Source organism: Stegostoma tigrinum, unplaced genomic scaffold, assembly GCF_030684315.1.
Source record: "Stegostoma tigrinum isolate sSteTig4 unplaced genomic scaffold, sSteTig4.hap1 scaffold_218, whole genome shotgun sequence".
NCBI lineage: Eukaryota > Metazoa > Chordata > Chondrichthyes > Orectolobiformes > Stegostomatidae > Stegostoma > Stegostoma tigrinum.
In genome coordinates, this window is record NW_026728155.1 from 377050 (window position 1) to 401829 (window position 24780).

At 40.3% G+C, this 24780-nt stretch overlaps 1 protein-coding gene across 1 annotated transcript in view; it reads left to right on the forward strand.

Moving 5' to 3' along the window:
- LOC132207942 (ral guanine nucleotide dissociation stimulator-like 1) overlaps window positions 1-8548 on the forward strand; it is a 33421-nt gene extending 24873 nt beyond the window's left edge. Inside the window, exons 13-16 of the mRNA XM_059643748.1 lie at window positions 1548-1634; window positions 2198-2230; window positions 5952-6011; window positions 8494-8548. Coding sequence (XP_059499731.1) covers window positions 1548-1634; window positions 2198-2230; window positions 5952-5960 — 129 coding nt within the window. The 3' untranslated portion in view covers window positions 5961-6011; window positions 8494-8548. The remainder of the gene's footprint in view (window positions 1-1547; window positions 1635-2197; window positions 2231-5951; window positions 6012-8493) is intronic.
- Window positions 8549-24780: the final 16232 nt, after the last annotated feature.

Sequence of the window (24780 nt, forward strand, 5' to 3'; positions counted from 1 at the left end):
CAGATGTTTGCCCCAGAATTTCTACTGCCCTGCTGTCACACTTTGTTTATTGTGTGTTGTGATTGGTGCACTGTACAGAATTTCAACATATTTTTCTGATCTAGATTGAATCTAAAAGTAGGTTTGCTTTTATAATCAAAAATGTGTGCTCTGCATGATGATTGTTTTTGTGGTGCAAAATTCTGTAAGTATACAGGGGAAAATGTGAGTTCATGATTGGACAGTTGTATAACTTCCATAAAGCTTTCTCCCAGATTATGCAGTGAATTACAGTGCATGGTTTGCTAATCTTTCAGCATCTTACACAAATGTGCTTTGGCAGTGGTGCAGGGCACCGCAATAGTTCTTGCTGTGAGTACATTAATGTTCAAGACACAAAAGCTCCAAGTGTGAACAGCAGGTTCACAGATGACACAAGAATTGGAACGGTAGTAAGTAGCAAAATGCCTTAGTTTTGAGGCACACATTGTTCCAGCTGTGGCTCAACTAATGTTATTTACAGTTCCATCATTACCCCATTGCTGTTATATTCAGGCAAGTATCCAATATTTTACCAACTTATCCACAGGTCCTCCTGCCTTCAAGAATATGTTCATGCACACACCAAAGTCCTTTTGATCCTCTGTCATCCAGACCCAAAACATCAACTTTCCTGCTCCTCTGAAGCTGCCTGGCCTGCTGTGTTCATCCAGCTCCACACCTTATTATCTCATTGAACATATATTCTCCTGACCTATTAGACCCCCAAAATGCTTCACCTCACACTTTTCTGGATTGAATTCTATTTGCCTCTGTTCAGGCCTTCTAACCAGCCCATATGCATAACCCGAGAGACTAAGGCTTTTTGCTGTTCACAACCGTCCAATTCTTGTGTCATCTGTGAATCGGCTGTTCATACTTGGAGCTTTCGTGTCTTCAACATTAATGTACGCACAGTAAGAACTATTACTGTACCCTGTGGTATGCTGCTGGATGAAAGCATCAAGTTGCTGAAAAGCCCTTCAAAAATCACATTTACTTCCTGCCGCAAACCCAATTTTGGCTCCAATTTGCCAATTCGATGTATCTCCTAGGCTCTTAGGTTCTGAACCAACCCACCATCTGAGACCATTAAATTATTTCTTCGGGTAAGAGAGGTGTCTAATGAAAAGACCTTGAGAAGAATTGTATTCTTGAGTTTAGAAAAAAATGACGTTTAAACTTGTTGAGACAAAGTTTTGGAGATCTGGTGAGGTAAATTGTTTTTATCTTCAAGCGAAATTGCACGTTACATAGAAAATTTCCAATCTCCAAATGATGAGGTTACACAAATATTGAGTTTGGTTTCCAGTTCACAGATGAGGGATCAAACGTTGAACTTGCCTGGCCTTTATAGATCTAACGTTGCATTCCACTGTATAACTGTCTAAAATTTTGAGTCCTAAATTTTGATTCTAAATAGATTTAGTTGTATGATCAAGGGAATAAATAAGACATGGAGTAGTAATTTTGAGAAATAGGACAATGAGTTCACAATGGATTAAACAAATTCACCTCTCTTTTTCTAGGATATCGTTCAGGGAATTGTGCCGTACCTGGGAACTTTCTTAACAGAATTTTCAGCACTGGATTCGGCTTTCCCGAATTACCATTCAGTAAGTCTCTCTTACAAGATTTGGATTCCTTATTTGCTGATGAGCGCTATTATTATGGTTTCATTGCAAGCTGCTTGTAGATGAGAATCAAAGCAATAAAAAAAAATGAATGAGTTTGATTAATAATCCCAATCAGAATAATTTGATGCTTTGTGCTGTGAATCAAACAATTTGTAAACAAAGGAACATGCAAATCACTTTGCAGTTAATTGAATATGGGTTTAGTTTTTCAAAAGGTTGGATAAATTGCACATCATTTTTATTCTGTACAGGTAAATTGGTTACCTGGATGTCACTGCGTATTGAGCAGTTGAACAGCTGAGAATGTCTTCAGCTTGGTACTGACCTACTTGACTGGAGCAAAGGGCTCTATGTAGTGTCCAAGATATGACCTGGTGGTATGACAGATCATTTGTGATTGGCCTTTGACGATATACTAAAATGGAACCAAGTTTACAGAGCTTGTATTTCACTTCTGATCTTTTAAATTTCATGATCTTGTTGTACTGTTTGACCTTTGTACATTTGAATTAATTTTCTTTGTCCTTGTCTATCTCTTACAGAATGGCTTGATCAACTTTGACAAGAGACAAAAAGTTAGTACTGAAAATTGCACTGTACAAAATGTTTGGAATTGTATGAAAGGGGAAAAGCATGCTTTTCAATCTTGTGCTGCTTTATTTGCTTGATGGGGGTGTAGGGGGAGTCCCCAACAGCATCCTAAATGTATATGGTCACTAATAAATCCAATAAAGAATTAAGGAGATGCTTTGTTACTCAGAGCAGCCAGAATGCAGAAGCTGCTGCTACCAGGACTCGTTGAGAGGATGAGCACAGATGTATTTGACAGAAAGTTAGATGTCAGAAAGGACACAGCGGCATATTTAGAGTTTGAAGCAAGGTGGGAGAGGTGTATAGATCAGCATGGAGCAGTTCAGTCAAATAGCCTGCTTTTGCGCTGCTAATGTGCTACAATTTACCTTTGAACAGTCACAGCCACGCACAGGATATGCTAGGCGTTATGTGAGTGAAGATGTTGTTCAATTAATCTCAGTGTCATGGAAGCTATTTCATTATTGAAGACACTGGATAAACAATCTCTCCATATTAGTATTTTCCTTTAGATGAGAGACATCATTTCGTCATGGGATGTCAGAAATTGAGGGAGTGCACCTGTTTGGATTCTCACTGACTGGGCAGTATGTTTTACTCCATATTTCTGAATTTGGTAATACCAAATTCTCAAACATCCCTGTTGTCATGACTACTGTTGAGGGTATCATCAAATCCCTATAGTGTGGAAACAGGCCATGCAGCCCAACAAGTTCATAGGGCCACTCTGAAGAGGGTCCCACCCAGACCCATTCCCCATGTCTAACTCACTGAAGCTAAATATCCCTGGGCACTACGGGCAATTTAGCGTGGGCAATCCACCTAACATGCACATCTTTGGACCTTGGGAGGAAACCAGAGTACCCAGAGATAACCCACTCAGATTGTATTTTCATCTTGTACTGCAACATTCAGCAGGCAACCTGAGAATATGAATTTGAGAGGAATTTGACCTTATGGCAAACAATGAATTCTTGCTTACAGAGCTGTAACTTGAGGTCCCTATGAATAGAATAGGTTCCGATCAGAAGCAGCTGATGCTGAATTTGCCAAACTGGGCCATGTGATGTAAAATCAGCTGGGTGGCAAAATAGGCATCCAACGCTATGTGACTCCAATTCACCAGCTCGGAATGTAATCTGTCAAATGGCCCGCCATTTGTCGTGGCTGATGTGGATGTAGTGAAGTGTTTCTTTTCACTGACCTGTTGAAAACTGGCTGGCACTTTACAACTTGACAGTAACATGTTGTCAGAGTTTGACTGAGAAAGGTCTGCCCCTTTTTACATGTCAAATTGTGACAAGATTCAACCAAGAAGCCACTGTGGTTGAAAGAAAATAGTCCAGTAACTTCGAGCTGCTCATGGTCCATTCAATTTCATGGTGGTGCAACCTTGAAAAATTAACTCAACATTTTCACCGTCTGTCTTGGTATCAGTTACTATAGATCAGCCACTTATTTTGTACTTGGCAGACTTCCTTTTGCTTGGATGAATGATCTTTCATAACATTTCTTGTCTTCACCCTAAATCAGCTTATGGTTCTTAAGTGAATCATTTTTTAAAATAATCCATCTTTGAAGCACTGTTTTGGGAATTAGTGTCCTGAAACCATCCTGGATAATCTGTACAGAAATTTATCCTTGAAAAGTCACATTTGTGTCATTTATTTCCAAAGCAGAAATATTTTTGTGACATGATGTACTGTGCACTTTGAATAAAGTTATCGATGCTGTTCAAAATACCACAGACTAGGATTTAGCAGGAGCAATTATAGCAGTTTAAACTTGCCTTAACAGCTCATTATTTATTTGTGTTCTTTCAGGAATATGAAATAATTTTGGGTATCAAATCCCTGCAGTTTGCTTGCTCATCTTACACCCTTCGTCCAAACGAGAATTTTCTAGACTTGTTCTTTATGCAACAATACTTAAGTGAGGATAGCGAGTACGTAACTGGTATTGTAGGAGTGTGCAGGTAAAACAGTTAAGGGTTGTGTGTGAAATCTTCTCTCGTTATAATTGCTGTTTAATGCTAGTGAGCTGCCAGATTGTTTACTGTCTTCCTTTTCCTTGGTTTCAAAGTTTTGACAATGAATTCTGACCGATGAGGATAAAGCCAGTTGCTCAATGAATCAATTCTGTTGTGTTGCATCAAAATGCGTTTCATTGGTATATAATAGTGCAGAGTATACTATCACTAAGCCAATGATTGCAGGAAAATGCAAAAAACTTGATGAGTGACCAATTTTAGCAACATGTCCAAGAGCTCCTATTGTGGGTGCACCTACAAATCCAGATGTAAATTGTACCAGTTTTGAGAAATGTTTCTTTTCCTTCCAATTTCTTTTCAAACACATAATCCTATTACTAACATAAAATTAACAATAACCCTACACAATTGGTCAGCATTTTAAAGTATCTTTCAATGGTTGCCTAAAAACATCATTCCCTCATCTCGAAATAGCCACAGTATATTTTTAATAATGCAACCAAAAATAATCTCCAACTGATAAACAAAACACTTTGCCATTCCTGGACCAGAGTTGATTAAGGAACCAGATTATAGATCACTGAAACTATTTTTTAGTTTTGACAGAGCAGGCTTTGTAATAATTACATTGTTTGAAAACAGTTTGCTTCTTCATAAATTGATGGGCAGAAGTTCTTATTTAAAATGTACCTGATGTAGCAATTTACATTCCTGCTTTGAAAATCAAAGCTCACTATTAAGCCCATCCTCAGGCTATGGATGACCATGTGCAGCAAGCACCTGGCATTATCGTCAGTTCCATCAGTGGCACAGTCAGTATTGGGCCAACTTCAAACATGGTATTTATTTATAACAGTAATTACAAAATGTTACCGAAATTCACTTTGCATGGATCATAAGTTATATTTAAAGTTCTTTTGGACCTCTCGGATAGTTTGGTTGATTTTCGGACGGTTTGTCTGAAAATATCAGCAACAGAAAGTCTGGTCAAGAGATATACTCCTCATTTTACTACCTCCGAGATGTGGCATGTGGTGTTTTAGTCACCTGAAGTGACTGATTCATGACTACCTTTCATTGCTTGACATTGTCTGTACATTCACATGACAGTGTGGATGAGGCCCAGAGAAACTCCTGTATAACTTTACAACCTATTGTATCACCTTCGGCACTGGAAGTTTGATTCTCATGTTTTCCAGTTAACTTTTTTCAAGCCCAGTCCTTGTTAATTTTTTCTGTACCTGCTGTAGAAGTTCGAGCATTTTGTTCAATTCCACGTGTTCTGCAAAAAGACTGAGGGGGTTATCGTCTTGGTAAAAAATTAAGCAAAGGAACCGCAGATGCTGGGAATCAAAAACACAAAGAGAAATTGCTGAAAACATTCAGCAGGTCTGGCAGCATCTGTGGAAAGAAAGCAGAGTTATCCTTCGGGTCTGGTGACATTTCTTCAGAACTCTTATTGTCTTGATCTGCTGTTCATAAAGCAGAAAAGATCGATGTGCCTACAGTGAGAACTTTTGTCGCTCATTACTCAAAGTAATGTTCAGTGTTCTCCTGCCTGAAAACACGTGCCTTTTGCAAACAAAATTATCATTCTGCAATTTCAAATCTATGTAAATGATTGATTTTGCCATAAATAATAAGAATATTGAACAAAAGCATCTGATTCTTTTTAAATGAATCTTGTCTGAAAATGTTTATTTGCCACCCTGCAGCTCCTCTGAACTCGAGAAACCGCCAAAGCCCAAAAAGAGTGTGTTTAAACGCCTCAGCTGGTAAGTATCCCATGTTAAGCACCGCAAATATCTCATTATTTCCTTTATTATTGGGATGAATGGACAGAAAGGTAATTACATCTGTTCCTTGACAAATAGAGACATTTGATGTGTGGTCATTATTGCTTCATTGGAGTGAGATTTTTAGTAACTGTTTGAGTAATTTGAGATGATGCAAGGAGTGGTGCTGTTATTCTCACCTTGTGCATGTGTCTCGTGTAGACTGATTGATAGAGATTCTTTGCTATGACCATGAGTGTAGAATGTGGACCTGTGATGAGCTTGGTATTGCCTAGCGATTCTCATTTGTCCAGAGAAGTTTCTGCACCATGGCTAAATTTCACCGGAATAAATTTGTTTATGAGAGACAAGTAAGCAAAAAAAGTGTTACAGTGAATTAAATTTGCATATTTGTGGGCCTGTATAATGAAAACTAGCAATGTTTAACAATTTTGAGTGAAAAATCAGATTTGTGTTCTACTTTGTGGGTCAGCAGGCAGCAGAAATATCTTCTGTTGAAAAATTATCAGACATGCTTCTCACATTTGAAGCTCCACCTCAAAATTACTGTCTCAATGGAGTCAAGTTCGGTCAAGGAGAAGCACACGAGATCTAGGCGTTCTTGTACATCAGTCAATGAAAGCAAGCGTGCAGGTACAGCAGGTAGTGAAGAAAGCTAATAGCATGCTGGCCTTCATAACAAGAGGAATTGAGTATAGGAGCAAAGAGGTCCTTCTGCAGCTGTACAGGGTCCTGGTGAGACTGCATCTGGAGTATTGTGTGCAGTTTTGGTCTCCCAATTTGAGGAAGGACATCCTTGCTATTGAGGGAGTGCAGCGTAGGTTCTCAAGGTCAATTCCCAGAATGGCGGGACTATCATATGTTGAAAGATTGGAGCGACTGGACTTGGAGACTTGAGTTTAGAAGGATGAGAGGGGATCTGATTGAGACGTATAAGATTATTAAGGGATTGGACACTGTGGAGGCAGGAAGCATGTTTCCGCTGATGGGTGAGTCCAGGACCAGACGACACAGTTTAAAAATGAGGGGAAGGCCATTTAGAACAGAGTTGAGGAAAAATGTCTTCACCCAGAGAGTGGTGGATATATGGAATGCTCTTCCCCAGAAGGCAGTGGAGGCCAACTCTCTGGATGCTTTCAAGAAAGAGATAAACAGAGCTCTTAAAGATAGTGGAATCAAGGGTTATGGGGATAAGGCAGGAACAGGATACTGATTGTGGATGATCAGCTATGATCATAATGAATGGTGGTGCTGGCTCGAAGGGCCGAATGGCCTACTCCAGCACCTATTGTCTATTGTCTATAAAACTCAAATCTCTTTCCATGTAGGTGACATGAAAGTATGTGTTTGTGTTGTTGTGCATACATGTGTAAAGACTCCAAAGTTATTGTTTTTGATAATTTTCCTGAGTTGGGGATATTATTTTATATTTCTGTTCAATAGGTAAGGACTGACCGGAACTCAGCAAAGTCAGATTTTCCACCACCTACCCGTGTAGAGTTTCAGAGAAGCAAAACCATGCCTTGTTGCTGTGTTGTGCCTTGCAGTGATCTGGACTGTGACATGTGACTATTGTTATATAGAAACCAAGAAAGAGAAGGGAAACACTTATTCACTTCCTAGGATATCTTCTCTTTACATGAGTGTGGATGTTACATGGATGTGATTTAGGCTTCCGTGGCTTAATTGTGATTCTCGAAGTGCAGGCAATCAACGTTGCAGCATTAGTGTGCAATCTCACATTTCAGCAGCCATCTGCTCTTGCTCCCTGCACTATTTAATGCCTAATATACCAACAATCGGGATTTTCAGTGTAGGAATTTTTTTGTCATTGCATCTGCTGTACTTCTTTTGGGAGTTTTGGAAAATTTTCGATGTTAATTATGCAATATAAATGCAAATTGCTGAATAGAAATCCTAACGTTTGCAGTACCAATATACTGAAGGCCAAATTCAGAGTTCACTGTCCTACCTTACAAAGTGTTGTATACAGTTTTCTATCAATTATCAATGGTGTTACTTTGTTTTACGTTTTATTTTTAATAAACTGCAGCTTTCAGGATGAAATTACATACACATTAGCATGTGGCCAGGTTGGGGGAAATTTTCCACCCTGTGGGTATTCAAATCCACATTTTGCCTTTCATGAGATTGAAGTTGATAGCAGGTTGAACAAACACTGCAAAAAGCCCAGATTCTTGTGCCATTGGAATATGCAAACATTGTAACCTATTCATATACTCCCTAACTATTAGACAATGTAACGGTGTTCAATACTAGTAATGCGAGCTCTTGGTATGAGTGTGCCACTATTAATTTCTCACAGGTCAAATGTGGCGCGCATCAAACTCCTGGTACTCTCATCATCAATATACCTTCATTCTAGTTTAATTTTTTTAAACAGTTTCTCTAGAATGCAATGACATTTTCATGTTTGTTGTGTCCCCTTTCCCTTGTGCAGCCTGTTTTCAAAGAGAGGTGTTAAAATACACAACACTCAAACTAAAAGCTCTGAGCAGCGAGCATCCCTTCAGAATGAGGATTCAGACGACAGCATTACCGCAGCCAGCATTTTATCAGATTCCAGCCACTTGGAAATGGAAGAGCCGAGCACTTCGCAAAAAGCGCCGGAAAAGGTGAGACAGTGAGGCACTCATCACGTAAAATATGTTGTTCTTGGAGACTCTGGTTTGTCTAATAATGTCCAGACAGTTTTTTTCTTCTTTCTTTCCTTCCTTTCTTCTGCCTTCCTGCCGTCTTATTATCCTGACTACACTTTGGCAGTCAAGAGGATACAAGGGTACTCAGTGATACCGTCCCAGCCACTGGAGCTGGATGGCTGCCTAGCCAATCTCCTTCGCCTTTCTTTTAAGAGCTATTAGCCGAATAGCCATTTTGATGTTTCAGCCAGACTGAAATCCTTAAAGTGAATGCCGTTCCACCAAGCATCTTCATACCTGGCTGCTGCCAGCAATTTTCCGTCCCAAGTCCCACTTGCCAAAGTTGGGTTACTTGCTTTCAGAACGAAGGCAAGACAGCTGTGCAATTCCCAGCCAAATTCAACCTTTGTGCTGGTTACTGAAGCATTTGATTCCAGAAAAGGTGTTATTCGCTCACGAAGTGAGAGCTGATTTTATTTGTTTTTTTTGAGTTGTGCTGTTGGCTTTGTTTTGCTTAGATATTTTATATGATTTTATACTAATAGCCAAAATATTTCATCTTTAATTTTTCACAGCATGTTTAATTTCTACACAGTAAATTTTAGTGCATGGGGTACATCTGTCGCAGCTTGAAGCGCACTGCCCACAAAAACAGTATTTAGAGTATGTTGGATAGGTCTTGATCCAGCAATTGCAACAAAGTAATGCAGCTCTCTGCATGGAGTCCTCGTGACTGCACGTTTTCTTTTTCTTCAATATTTGGGCTTTGAGCTGTTGATTAGTGCGTTCTGTGCTGAAGACCATTGTATCTTGGGAGATTATCAAAGTTGTGTTATGGTTATTGTTTACAGAATATGTCTAGGACTTGTCCCAGGGATATTTTCATAATGTATTCCCCTAAGAATTGGGCTAAGTATTATTAGGTCACATTTAGGTGTTTTGGAGTGGTATTTCTTTGTTTCAAAATACCCTCTTCCTTTTTATGGATTCTCCTGTTTAGTGTTGTGACTCCCTGTATGTTAATCATAAACTGAGAGCTGCAGTGACTTGGATGATTTCATTCTGGTTTCTTTAGTTCTCTGCTGTATGTGGTTTGCTGCTGCTGTCTGTCTTTCTTTCTGCCAGTGGTGCTGTGCCGCACACATTCTGACCTGCACAATGCACTGGTTGGCCCATTCGCAGTCACCTGCAATTCATAAATGTGTTTTAACTTCAAACAGTATAGTTGTATTCAAGATTTCTGTGCGTAGCAGGGTGAAGTGGGCAAATAAATATTTATGTAAGCATGTTCACATACTGAGTGCAAACTGAAACCCCAAAGGTTTATCTGACAAACTTAGAATTGAAGCACCAGTTTACATGGTCAAGTGAAATGACCACAATGTTATTATGCTGAAGGAAACTAATTAGTAATTTATGGGCATGCTAAGTACTGAATTGTTGATGTTGACTGAACAGCTAGTAAACACAAGCGGGAGTATAATTCCTCAGAAGTGATCTTTACTGGTAGAGGAAAGAACTGCAAGTTAAATATTTCACAAGACAGCAACGACCAAGAATTCATGTACAACATAATGTTCTTGCAATTAAGCTGTCCTGAGCAGAATGCCTTCACCTTTATGGGCAGCAGGACAGCATATTTTGTGTAATAATAAATATAACTGGAAAGGGGGAAGTATCTAATATGCAACAATTGACAAACGTTTTCTTAAACAAAATAATTATTCCACAGCCATTAAGATCCGTGGATACTGCCTCCTCTGGAGGTTTATCCAACAGTGGTGCACCAGCAAAATCAAATTATGACAAAGCCAAGTCTCGTAGGCGTGCAGGTTTGGGCAGCTGCTGGTGTGCAACACGTCGGAGGGACAACCGCCAGAATGAGAAAAGCTGCCTCATCCGAGTCAGATTAGAGGAGGACAGAGCACAAGAATTCAAAACTATTTTGGTAAGTCCCTGGACTGGTTGCTCTCGTCATGCTCGGTCCAAATAATTGCCATTGCTCCCTGCCAGTATCGCAAGAGGAATTTTTATCCCAATTATTTGTTGCGATGCAGTCATATTCAGTGTGTATTTTCCACATTGCTGAAGCCTTTTTTGCTCTATGAGAGTGCTTTGACCATCATTTTGATCCTGTTTTGTAATGCAGTAGCAATGTTTAGGTTTTAGGCCTGAACACATTTTCCTTGCATTTCTCCTTTAAGTGTACATGGCAAGGTGCAGCGCTCTGTTGCCCCATTTTGGGGACTGGCTGATAACTATTGAAGAGGAAATATCACAAATTAACACGCACCATTAACTGTACAATAAATCAGCAAGGAGGTACCAGATCTTCAGTTAGCTGACCACAGGCACTTTGGTCCATCTGTAAGCCAATCGAGTAATACTAACAGAGATATTGAATATTTCTTTCCTGGCTTTGGCTCATGTGAAATTTAAAAGGCTGGTGCATGGAAGAAAGCACATCAAAAATGGGTTGGAGAAGAACATAGAACATTACAGCACAGTACAGGCACTTCGGCCTTCGATGTTGTGCCGACCTGTCATACCAATCTGAAGCCAATCTAACCTACACTATTCCATGTACGTCCATATGCTTGTCCAATGACGACTTAAATGTACCTAAAGTTGGTGAATCTACTACCGTTGCAGGCAAAGCGTTCCAATAGCAAGAGTGCAATCCAAAACAGAATAATTGCCTATTGGCTAGTTCAGGGAAGTCGAAGGAATATTGGCCAAATTAGAAGGCACATAGGTTGTTTTGTTTGATCATGCATTTTCCTTGACAGGATCAGTCGTACTCTGATTGTGCCTCCACAGAGGTCAGTGTGATGTGTGGAAATTGCTTCTAGTGTTTAAATATTGTTAACAAACAGCGCCTCTTTACTCTGGTGAAGAGAACATTTGTTAGCTTGTCAGTGAGTTGGAGATGGGGCAGAACCAGCCTAAGATCTGAGGCAGAATTTGGATAAGCAAATGGCAAACAGCTTGTTTAGATTGAACATCTATGAAACACAGAAAACAAAATTCTCAACCAAAATGACGAAAATGTCTCCTGATGAATGTGCAACAAATTGTTGCCAACTAATACAGTCATGAGAGGCCAACTAGAAAATCGTGGAATGTTATCACAAAGCAAAACAAAAACTTGAGTTATTGTGTCTGTGTTAAATCTCAGTGAGAAGTAGCCTAATTCGCCACCCATCTCCCCCACCACAACCACCATTGCCCTTTTTAGCCCTGCCCTGCAAATTTTGCTCCATGCAATTATTCAGTTGTCTTTAGAAAGTTATTTAATCTGCTTTAACCACCTATTCGTACATTGCGGTTTGGAAAAAGCAGGATTCTTTTTTGTTTTTGCTTTTTCTCCCCACCAATGACCTTAGATTTTGACCTTGGTACATAGTGTCAGAAGGACCAGTAAACAGTTTCCCTCATTTACTTTAGTTAGCCTGAGCAAATGACTGTTCTTCATGATTCTATGTTCTAATCCTTACCCAATTTTGAGTCTATACCGCCACTGCCCATTTCATTCCACAGGCTTCAATTTTGCTTGCACACTTGTGTGGCACTTCTTCGAACATAATTTAGAAAATCCAATTTATCACCAATGAATCACTAAAATTAGTGATTAATCATTTAAAGTCTGAGCATACAGAGTGGAAAAGGTATTGGTTATTCAAAAAAGATCACTTTTGGGGATGTTAGTTAATGTAAAATAACAAGGTGTCGAGCTGGATGAACAGAGCAGGCCAAGCAGCATCAGAGGAGCAGGAAGGCTGACGTTTCGGGCCTAGACCCTTCCTTAGAAAGATAATGTAGTTCATCTAATCTCTAGTTGTGTAATATTTGACTCTACCACTTATAGAATTGTCGAGACGTACCGAACAAAATATCCCCCCAAACCTTTCCTATTTATGTACTTATTCAAATGTCTTTTAAACATTGTAATTGTGTCTACATCTGCCACTTGCTCAGGAATTTAATTCCACTACATTTTTTGGATTTTTCAGATTTGCTATCCATTAATATATTTAATATGATCTTTGCTTTTGACTGGGTGGCAAAAGTAGTTTTTTTAGCCATGAACTATAGCAAAATTAAAGTAGAATTAAGTGTGAGTTTACTCAACCAGAAAACATTGCAGTTCTCCAGAAGAAACAGAAAATTTACTGGTGCATTTCATCTTCCAGGTCATTGCTCAAACTTGAGCTGAGAAAAGCATTCTCCAAATATAACAGAGAATTAAACAAAAGCAGACAATTGCCCAAAAAACTGGTCTTCTCAATATCCTGCCTATCAAATATTATTCCTGTACAGTCACATTATGATTAAATATTTGCACTGTCTTCAAATCACAAATTGCTAACTGTTTCAAACTGTTAAAGCAATTTTATGAATAATTTATATGAATAAGCATAACATTAGGAAATGTCAGACTTCACAAACAACATTGAGCCATTTGCTGTAATGACAATAAATGTTAAAAGCAGGCAAATTGTATGGGGGTAACAAAGTGGGAAGCTGGATGAACACAGCAGGCCAAGCAGCAGAGCATCTCAGGAGCACACAGTCTGGCCTTTCAGGCCTAGACCCTTTTCTGATGAAGGGTCTAGGCCTGAAACATCAGCTTTTGTGCTCCAAAGATGCTTCTTGACCTGCTGTGTTCATCCAGCTCCACACTTTGTTATCTTGGATTCTCCAGCATCTGCAGTTCCCATTATCTCTGATACAATTTTAACCTCATTGTGAAGCCTCTTCCAGGGATACCTAACCTGAAGAAGTTACCCTCCTCTCTCCGGAAAAACCTCAGTGGATCTTTCTCCCACTGCAACTCTCTTGTAATCTCTTCAGCCTTGAAACAAAGCTTTTCTGTTGAAGGATCTGTGCCCGAAACATCAGCTTTTGTGCTCCTGAGATGCTGCTTGGCCTGCTGTGTTCATCCAGCTCCACATTTTGTTATCTTGGACTCTCCAGCATCTGCAGTTCCCATTATGTCAAATGGTATGGGGGTTTTGGGTGGGAGGGGATGGAAGTGGATTATTTAAATTATGAATTTCGTCATTAGTTACTTGTTTCAAACTGTGTGTATAGGTAAACTTGATCACTGGGCTCTGTTTCCATTCAAATTCCAACCTTTACTGTTCACAGTAACTGTGTTATGGAGCATCGAATGCAGATTTTACAATAACTGTCCTACCAGATATTATTTCATTAATGTAACTTTTACAGCTTACAGTGTAATGTCCCAATTAGTTTTCTGGGTGAAAGCAGCAATATTTATAAGCCCTTTGGAAATTGAGGCATTATATATTTCATTTGGTGTGTGTGTCTAATGCATTAATGAAAAGTGAATGTTGTTTTAATTAGGTGACTAATCAAGATCGTGTATCTGAAGTTCTCAACAAAGCCATCACCGCGCTCAAATTTGAACCCGAGCGTCCTCAGCAATTTGCTCTAGCACAGATCATTGAATCAAATAAAGGTGAGCAGTGGAAATTGCTTCAATTTAAGTTAAATCTATTTCTGAACAGCATAACAACTGCAAGGGAATTGATATTTTCTTTTGATTTCACCAAAAAGCTGCAGATATCTAAATTTGTATCATTGAACATACCCAAGCATGTTCAGCAGGATTCAACTCTGAGGAATGTAAAGCCAATAAACAACTAATACCTGCACCTAATAAAAGCAAATTATTTCATCAGATTGCCCTAAAGCCAAATCAGAACAAAGAACCACAAATGCTGGAAATCAGAAACTGCTGGAAAAGAACAGCAGCAGTAGCAGCACTTGTAGAGAGAAGTCAGGGGTAGTGTTTAGAGTCCAGTAGCCCTTTTGTAAAACTACCTAAAGCCATATTGAGTGAAGGATGTACATCGGGATTTGGGTGTGGCATTAAATCCTGAATTATTCGCATTGTTAGCACATTGTTCTGCTTTGTTCATTCTTATTTTAACTGGTTATTCCAAAATAAATGTTTCCTGTTGCTGAAATTAATCTGTTCTTCCCCTCTTTTTGGCCCGTGGCTGAGAGACCAGAAACATGGTTGGGGTCACTGCTGTCAAGTTGCAAATCTGTCGCAACCCTCCCCCAACCATTTCCTGGTGAAAAGTAGAAACGAGGTCTCATGGGTTTAATTCTGCTGTGGTGTAAAACTTGCCATCCAGGCTGTGTTAAGCAGAATGCCTTATGAAAATGAAAGGTCCCAATGCCTTTGCAGCATGCTATCCCTGTCAGATTTCACAGAAAAGAAAAATCAGTTCCCTGGACGTAAGTCTCACTGACAAAGCTGGAATTTATTCTGCATCCATCATAGCCCTCAGAAAATGGCCATTCACTGGATCACTAACTCGTGTTTGATTTAGGTGCCCTCAGTGGTGTTAGTTTCATGATTCCAACACAATGCTGAAGGAGAGGATAGCTTTTCTCAGTGTTTTCGCATTGATCACACTGCACCTTTTTGTGTTTGATGCTGGTATCAGCAGAAGTGACCATGTAGCTGCTGGGTCATTCGTGAATCAATTGGGGTTTTGCGTTGTTCTGTAGTAAGGAAAATCTGACATCTTTACCTGGGCTACTGTATGCTGACTCTTCACAGCCTCATATGTGGCCTAATAAAGCCACTCAATTGTACAAACTGTCATGAAGAAGGCATGTGCCATCGGACAGTGAGAGGTTTGAAATGGATTTTAGTCTTGACCAACAATGCTCATCCTGAGAATGGGTCTCAGATATAATGGTTTTCAGTTATTGAGTTTACCTAATTTGGTATAACTCCAAGATTTTCTCTTGTGTTTTGTAATACGTTCTGAATCCTTGCAGTACATTTGTTCTGTTCCTCCCAGCCATTGATATTTCCGTATCCAGGAAGCAGTTGGACCTGTGCACAATTAATATGATGAAAACACGTGTGAATAATAATGTGCTTTCCCTCTGCTTTTTCAGTGCTCATACTTCCGGCCGATGCCATCCTGTATTATGCAATGAACAAGAAAGTGAATCATGACTTCATCCTGAGATTCACTGAAAGAAGATCTTCATGTCTATGCAAGTTTTAGCTGTAAGGAACATAATGTTTCATGGGACTCTGTTGGATCTAAAATCTCTGCTCAGTACCAAAAACCCTGCAATATATGAATAAATTACTTTGGCAGTGTTCTACTTTAAATTATTGGACAATTTGGAGAGAGTGACTTGACTTCAGACAATTGCTTAACATTAACTTTTGAGTCCAGTGCTTGTTTGTCCTTTTCAAACATCTTGCACATCAGCTATTTTTTCTGGAATGCTGGAGAATTGAACCCTGCCACCGGTCTTCTATGAACATCACAGTCATGTATCAATTGGTTGGATGAGAAAAAGAATCGTTTACGTATCAATCTTGTTGACCAATTGTGATTGAATTTGCTTGGGTTCCTCAATGGTTGTTTGGTTAAAAAGCAAACCAGCCATTTGTTCAGCCAATGGCAGGATGATGAATACTTCAACTGAAGTGTTTGGTTTGGCCTTTAAACTCTTCAGCACTCCATTCCTGCCTTCAATATTTTTATTTCTCCAGTGGTTTAAACTAATTTGGACAGAATGCCATTGACATGCCTTCAACAAAGGGTAACTACCAGAAATAATAGAGTTGTTTATTACTGCCAGTCATATTGCACTTGTTTGAGACCTTAACTGTTTTTACTTAATGTTCAATTTTACAACAATTTAACATAAAATTATTGTGTCATAGTGGGACATATGAGTGAGACTGTGTGAGTGAGAGTCAGAGTAAGCGATGTGTGAGTGAGACTGTGAGTGTGTGTAAGAGTGAGACTGTGAAGTTAGAGTAAGACTGTACGTGTGAGTGAGACTGAATGACAGTCAGTGTGAGACTGTGTGAGTGATACTGAGAGTTTCTGTGTGAGTGGGTGTGAGAGAGTGGGACTGTATGAAGTCAGAGTGAGACTGTGAGTGAGAGCATGTGTGCGAGTGAGACTGTGAGAGAGAGAGTCAGAGTTAGATTGAGAGAGAGAGAGAGAGACTAGGGATTTGTATGTGAATGAAACCGTGCATTTGTGAGAGTGAGACCATATGTGTGACTAAGAACATGTGTGAGTGAGAGAGTCTGAGTGGGACTGTGTGTGAGTGGGTCTGTGGGTGAGTGAGTGAGTCTGTGTGTCAGTGAGTCAGAGTGAGACTGAGAGAGAGAGAGTAGGAATTTGTATGTGAATGAGACCATGCATTTGTGAGAGTGAAAACATGTGTGTGACTAAGAACATGTGTGTGAGTGAAAGAGTCTGAGTGGGCCCGTGTGTGAGTGGGCCCGTGTGTGAGTGGGCCCGTGTGTGAGTGAGTCAGAGTGAGACTGAGAGAGAAAGAGTAGGAATTTGTATGTGAATGAGACCGTGCATTTGTGAGAGTGAGGCCATGTGTGTGAATAAGAATGTGTGTGTGAGAGAGTCTGAGAGAGACTGTGTGTGAGTGAGACTGTGTTAGTGAGACTGCGAGTGATCCGATGTGAGTGTGACTGTGAGTGAGAGTTTGAGTGACACAGTGAGATTAATTGAGAATGTATGATTGAGTGTGAGACTGAATATTAGTCAGACTGAATAAGATTGTGTGAGAATGTATGAGTGAGAGAGCATGTGTAATTGAGTGAGTTTGAACAAGACCATGTGTGATTGAGACTGTGAACTCAGAGTGAGATTGTGTATGAGTGAGACTGTGTGAGTGTGAGAGGCAAGGTGTGTGAGAGTGAAATCGTGGGAAGTCAGAGTGATACTGTGTGTTTGAACCTCCAAGTAAGACCGTGTGAGGGTGAGACTGTGTGCGAGTGAGTCTATGTACGGGTGAGACTGCATGCGAGTGAGACAGCGTTATGAGTGAGACTGTGTGTGTGAGACTATGTACGGGTGAGACTGCGTGCGAGTGAGACTGTGCGCAGGTGAGACTCTGTGTGAGTGAGTCTCTGTGTGGGTGAGACTGTGCACTCAAATGAGACTGGCTAAGAGTGTCAGAGACAGCCTGTGTGAGTGAGACTGAGTTGGTGCGTGAGAGTCAAAATTGGGCATGTGTGTTATTGAGCCTGAGTTTGTGCATGTGACACAATGTGAGTGTCTGTGTGGGAGGGAGTCAAATTACATGTGTGAGACTGTGTGAAGTGAGAATGAGACTGTATGTGTGAGACTGAGACCATGTGTGTGAGTGAAAAAGTCAGAGTGAGACTGTGTATGCGTGTGACTGAAGCTGCAAAGTCAGCGTGATACTGTATGAGTGAGAGCGTGTGAGATTAGATTGGATTCCCTACAGTGTGGAAACAGGACCTTTGACCCCACAAGTCCACACTGCCCCTTGAAGCATCCCACCCAGACCCATCCCCCTACAACCCACACACTCCCAAACACTACGGGCAATTTAGCGTGGCCGATCCACCTCACCTGCACATCTTTGGACTGTGGGAGGAAACCGGAGCACCCAGAGGAAACCCACGCAGACACGGGAAGAATGTACAAACTCCACACAGACACTCACCGGAGGCTGGAATCGAACCCGGGTCCCTGGCGCTGTGAGGCTGCAGTGCTAAACACTGAGACACCATGCCACCCTTGAGATTGTGCTTGTGATACTGTGTGAGACTGAGTGTGAATGAGACTGTTTGAGAGTGTGAGGGAAGGGAGTCAGTCCATGTGTGTGAATGAGTCCATACTTGTGAGTGAAACTGAGTGTGAGTGAGGCTGCGTGAAGTGTGAGTCAGACTGACTGAGTGTGTGTGTGAGCGACTATAACAGGCTGAGTGAGAAATTGTGTGTGTAAGTGTGAGACTGCGAATGAAACTGTCAGAGTGTAAGAGTGAGGGAGTGTGTGTATGAGAGGATATATGAGAGTAAAGTGCAAGCCATCTCAGGGGAAAAAAAAACTAACAAACTAACCATTTATCCAGACCATTAGGTGGGATGATGAGTACTTCAGCTGGTTTGTTTGGCTCGGCCTTTAAAGTCTCCAGCCAACCTTTTGTTTCCAGAGGCTTTAACTAATTCTGCATTAAAAACCCATTGATGTTTTTTAACTCACTGCAACTGCAAGAAATAACAGCACTGTTTATTATTGCCAGTGGTATTGCACTTGTTTGAGACTTTAATTAATGCTCAGCTTTATAATGAATTTATTTTGAATGGTTATATTGTGAGATGTGCGTGCGTGTGTAAGAGAATATATATTTGTAAAATGCAAACCATTTTGGGGATAAAAGGTATTTAAAAGATGTACAGGGGACCAGATCACCTCAGACATGAATACTGTAAGACACTTGTTGTTCCTAGTTTATCTGCTCATGTTCCATTACTCAGACCTGTCATTGTTTCAAGTGGGTCTCATTGGTTAACAGCCAATTTGAAACTCATTCATTGACCTTTTCATCTTCATGCAATCACATCTCACGTGCAGGACAGCGTTGGTTATGTATATTCACTTTTCAAATGGATCCAAAACAAAAATCCATTCAAAGTAGCAAAATATCAGGAATTTTTAACAGTATTTGAGTCTCTGTCAAATTCACATTTGCACGATGTATAAATTAACACCAGGAACAACAAGCACTTTAACATTTCTGGTATTCCTTTCTTCCACAGGCAATGTTCGAGCCTCCTTCCCAATGTGAATCAATGAGCTCTGGTGAGGAAGGGCTTTAGAGAGCTCACCGCCCTGATTTTTGAGAGGTCATATGTATTTTATTTCCTTCTCCTCCTGTAAATCGCTTGGTGCTCGACATAGGATTCACTAATTAGACATTTACACATAACCACTTTAAAATTAAAATGGTTCACCATCGAGGCTATGCCAACAATACCAGCCACAGGTAGAAGAGAAAATCATCTGAGTTCTTTGTCTAAGTTTGTTTCTAAAAATAGTGTTCAGTAAATGTTTTCAATGTTCTTACATTTGTTTTAAATTAAAAAACTTAAATTGCAATCTTTTGTTTCATTCTTTTGAAGTAGAAGACAAATTCTAGGCTGAGGGAGTATACTTCATCTCTAATTAGTGCTGCTTCACTAAATATAACCTCCTATCAGCAATTTGTGTTGAGAGCTCACCTCCACGAACCATGTATCTGGGGCAATTGATAGTCATAATCCTAGAGAGCAAGGCAGGTACCTTGGCATCACACAGGAAATCTCTATTGGGGGGGCAGCTGATGGACAAACTGGTTGAACAAATAATGGCTCTGCCAGGATTGGAACAGTTTGTTTGCAATACGTGGGAAAGGTGCCTCCATTAAAAATGGCCTCTGACATCCGTCTACTCACTTGCATCACTGACCCCATGCCATTTGTAAAATGCAAGCCTCAGTGCAAAGGCCACATTGGTCTTGATGCACTTTCAAAGAATTTCTGTGCAAGACTGTTGAATAATGGTGTTTGCAGTGACTGTCACATCAGCGCTGTGGGGCAACTCGTGCTGGCACAAGCATTGGTGGGACAGATAAAAGAGTTAGCTCCAGGAATAGTGGCTGTACTGTTGTAGTTTTCCTCATCTTTGGATTCTGGGGAAGTATCTGGAAAACTGCCAATGTGACACCCCTATTCAAAAAGAGAGGGAGGCAAAAGGCAGGTAACTTTAGGCCAAACATTTAATGTTGAAAAGGTGTTGGGATCAATCATTAAGGAAATAATAACAGTGCATTTGGAAAGCAATAATCTAATTAAACAGAGTCATCATGACTCCATGAAAGAGAAATCATGTCTGACTATTAGTTTTTTGAAGAATGCTGAACCAGAGCAGTTAGGGGGGAACCAGTACATGTGTTATATTTGGAATTCGAGCAGGCGTTCATCAAGGTACCTCACAAAAGGTTAAGCCTTACAGTAAAAACCATGGTGTTGGAGGTGATAAGTTGACATGGATGGAGAATTGGCTAACAGCCAGGAAGCAGTGAGCAGGGATTAGAGGTTCTTTTCCAACTTGGTGACCTGCGACCAGTGGAGTTTCACAGGGATCAGTACTGGGACGGCAACTGTTTACAACAAATATAAATAACTTGGGGTAATGAAGTGTAAGTACCTGGGCCGAATTTGCAGAAAATGTAAAAAAAAAAGTAGAAAAGTGGGTTGTGAGAGATGTACACACATTTCACATTGAAATATTGATATCTGAATAGACAAAAAGCAAATGCAGTATAATGTGGGAAAATGCAAAGTTGTTAATTTTGGAAGGAAGAACAAAAGAGTTGTTTTATTCAAATGGAGAAAAAAAAGCAGAAATCTGCAATAAAGGCAGTTGAGGTCCTTGTGCACAAAACACAGGAAGTTGGCACACAGATGCAGCAGATAAACACGAAGACGAATCGAATATTGGCCCTTGTCTTACATTCCAACCACTTAAAATGAGGGAGTTGTGCTGGTGGGATACATTTGGACTATGTCAGCAGTTTTTCCTCCCTTATTTAAAAGATATCATTTTACTGGAGGCAGCTCAAAGAAGGTTCACTAGATGATCTCCAATGTGTTGGGATGACCTTATGAGTAAAGGCTAATCAGATTGGGACTCTACTGTCCGGAACTTTTTAAAAAATGAGGATGTGATTTCAGTGAATCGTACAGGATTCTTAAGAGGCCTGACAGGGTAAATGTGGAAAGGATGTTTCCTTCATGGGAGACTATATGTCCAGAAGGTATAGTCCCCAAATAAAAGGTGCCACGTTAGAATTGAATCTGAGAAGTAGCTTTATTGTCACATATACTCAAATGTCACAGATCGGGCCATTTCAGGTACAGAGGTACCCAGGTTAAGATTCTTAAGTACAAATTCTTGGTCAGATTGACAATTAGAAAAATAAAGAAAGAAAAGTTTCAGGATTATTGATCAGAGTAATAAGGGAGAACAATAAGCAAGAAATTCACCGTGATAGTTCACAGGAATAAATTTTAAAATATCAGTAAGAAGTTCAGAATGTCAGTCCTTTTAACCCAGTTCACGCTGGCACCGAGCCTCCAGTCTGAGCCTAAACTCCTGACCATGCCAGGCTTCACTTTGAGCCTCTCGAGGCCGGGAGACTGCTCTGGAATCACCTCAAGGCCAGAAGTCCATGCTAAGGCATGTCAGCCAATGGATCACCTTGCTGGGCCTACACTGAGGCTGGACATTCAGGGCATCACCGAGAAGAAAGAAGCCAAAATAGGGAAAACAAAACAGAAAAGAAATGGCCAGAGTTGACAGGTCCTACTCCTCAGCCTAAGACTGAGGCGAGGAGGAATTTGTTCTGAGACTTAAGAGTCTCTGGTACTCATGGAGTCATTGAGCTCTATAGCACAGAAACAGACCGTCTGGTCCAATTGTCCCTGCCAACCAAATATCCTAAACTGATCTAGTCCGATTTGTCAGCATTTGGCCCATATCCCTCCAAACCCTTCCTATTTATATACCCATCCGCATTCCTTTTAACTGTCATTGTACCCACTTCCACCACTGGAGTCAGGCTCACCGGTCTATAGTTCCCTGGCTTTTTCTTACCACCTGTCTGAAATAATGGCACTGCGTTAGCCAACCTCCAGTCTGCTGGCAACTCGCACATGGTTTTTGATGATATGAATACCTCAGCAAAGGGCCCAGTAATTTACCCGAGCTTCCCACAATGCTCTGGGTTACACTTGATAGGTCCCAGGGACTTATCCACCTTTATACATTTTAAAACCTCCGGCACTTCCTCTGTAATATGGACTGTTTTCAGGACATCACTGTTTATTTCCCCAGGTTCCCTAGCTTCCACGTCCTTCTCCAGGGGAAATACTGATGTGAAATATTCATTTAGTATCTCACCCACCTCCTGCGGTTTCACACACAGACGGCCTTTTTGATCTTTAAAGGGCTCTACTATCTCCCTTGTTACTGTTTTGCCCTTATTATTGTTATAGAATCTCTTTGGATGCTCTTTAACTGCACTTGCCAAAGCCATTCCATGTCCCTTTTTTGCACTCGTGGTTTCCCTCCTAAATATATACTTATTGCCCCTATACTTGTTCAGGGAGTCACTCAATCCCAGCTGTCCAAACCCAATATATGGCTCATTTTTCTTAACCGGACCCTCAATTTCTCTATTCATCCGGCATTCCTGGCACCTCCCAGCCCTACCCTTCACATTATCGTCAACAAACTGTCTCTGGACTCTCCTTAACTATTTTTTAAAGGAGTCCTGATTCCCAATCTTTACCTGCAAATAATCTCTCCCAGTCAAATTTTGAAAGTAAAAACCCTGAAGAAACTGCGGATGCTTAAATTGGAAACAAAAGCTGAAATTGCTGGAAAAGTCTGACAGAATCTGTGGAGAGAAATCAGTGTTTGCGTTTCGGATCGAGTGACACTCCTTCAGAATCTAGGAAGGGTCACTCGACCTGAAACGTTAACTCTGATTTCTCTCAACAGATGCTGCAACACCTGCTGAACTTTACCAGCGATTTCTGTTTTCATAACTTTTGAAAGTTCCTGCCTAATTCCATCAAGATAGGGCTTTTTCCAATTTAATTTTTTGATCAATCTGTCCTTTTCCAGAACTATTTTAAAACTATAGAATTATGATCACTTTCCCAAAGTACTCCCTTACTGTGACCTCAATCATTTCACCTGCCTTATTCCCAATAGGTCAAGTTTTTCTCCTTCTCTTGTACATACATCCACATACTGAATAAGAAAGTTTTCTTTCACACATGCAATAAATTCCTTCCCATCCCACCTCTTAACACTGTGCCAGGCCCAGTCTATGTTTGGAAAGTTAAAATCCCCAACCATTAGAAACCTATTATTCTCACAGATATCTGAGAATTCCTTCGATATTTTCTTCTCAATTTCCCGTTGACGACTGGGGGTGACTTTTGTACAATCCCAACAAGATGGTCACCCCTTTCTTATTTCATAGTTCAACCCAAATAATTTCCTTGGGCAAACTCCCAGAAATCCTCCCTAAGTACTCGCTAAGTACAGCCATAATGTTATCCCAAACCAAAATCACCATTCCCCCTCCTCTCTTTCCTCCCCTTAAGTCCCTCGTATTGTCCACTAACAAAACTGTTTAATCCTGCTGTCAAATTTAAGCCCTTTAATAAATTCCCAATATGTGCCAATATTTAACCCCAATCCGGAGGTCTAATTTTGAGTATTAACCTATTTAATCCTTTTTATAAAATCTTACTGATGCTTTCTGAAAGTCTAAACATATTACTTGCATGAGGGAAGCAGCAGGGACCTGAGGGGCAATATTTTCACACAGAGGGTGGATTGCATGTGGAATGAACTGCCAGAGGAAGTGGTACAGACAACTACAGCTGAATTCTGCTTCTACATTTATAAGACATTTGGACAGTTACCCAAAGAGGAAAGCTTCAGAGGGGGATAAAGGCAAATGAGGTTAGTACAGTTTGGGAAACTTGGTCGGCACGGACAAGTTGGACTGAAGGGTCTATTTCTGTGCTGTATAACTCTGTGACTCTAATAAATGCTCTAAGTTGAATGTTTATATTACTACGTTTCATTATTGGAACTAGTAGATTTTCGTGCAATCCTGAAGTGAAAATATTAAAAGCAAACTTGCTTTCAGTAATGTATGTTTCCCATGGCCTGATGTAGATGTTTGCAAAAATCTGAGCTCAGACATGCCCACCAAAAGATTTAACTTGGCTGCAGTGGCAAATGTGATGTGTCCTGTTCTGCAGGGAAACCAGGTAATGGCTTACGTTGTGAAGGTGACCCATGGCAGCTGATATGGGGGATTTTCTCAATAGTTCCAACATGAGGGTATTGATATAATCTCAGCTGCATCACGCTTGGCAGTCATCAGCATAGTTTCAGAACACAAATGGCAGTTTCATTAACGTAAATTGTGGTATTTATCAAATCAGATGATCACAATATGTTTGATAATGCTACTCAACCAGTTTCTGCTCATTACTGAATTGCTCAGCAAGGCTCCCTGTCCGTACCACTTTAATATTTTATATAAAGTGGAAATTATTCTTCAAGGTTAGTGGTGGAATTCCGCATCTTATAACTTCTGCATACTGACCTCTGTTTAGAGCATTAGCTAAATCCCTGGTCATGATGCTTTGCTCACAAGATTT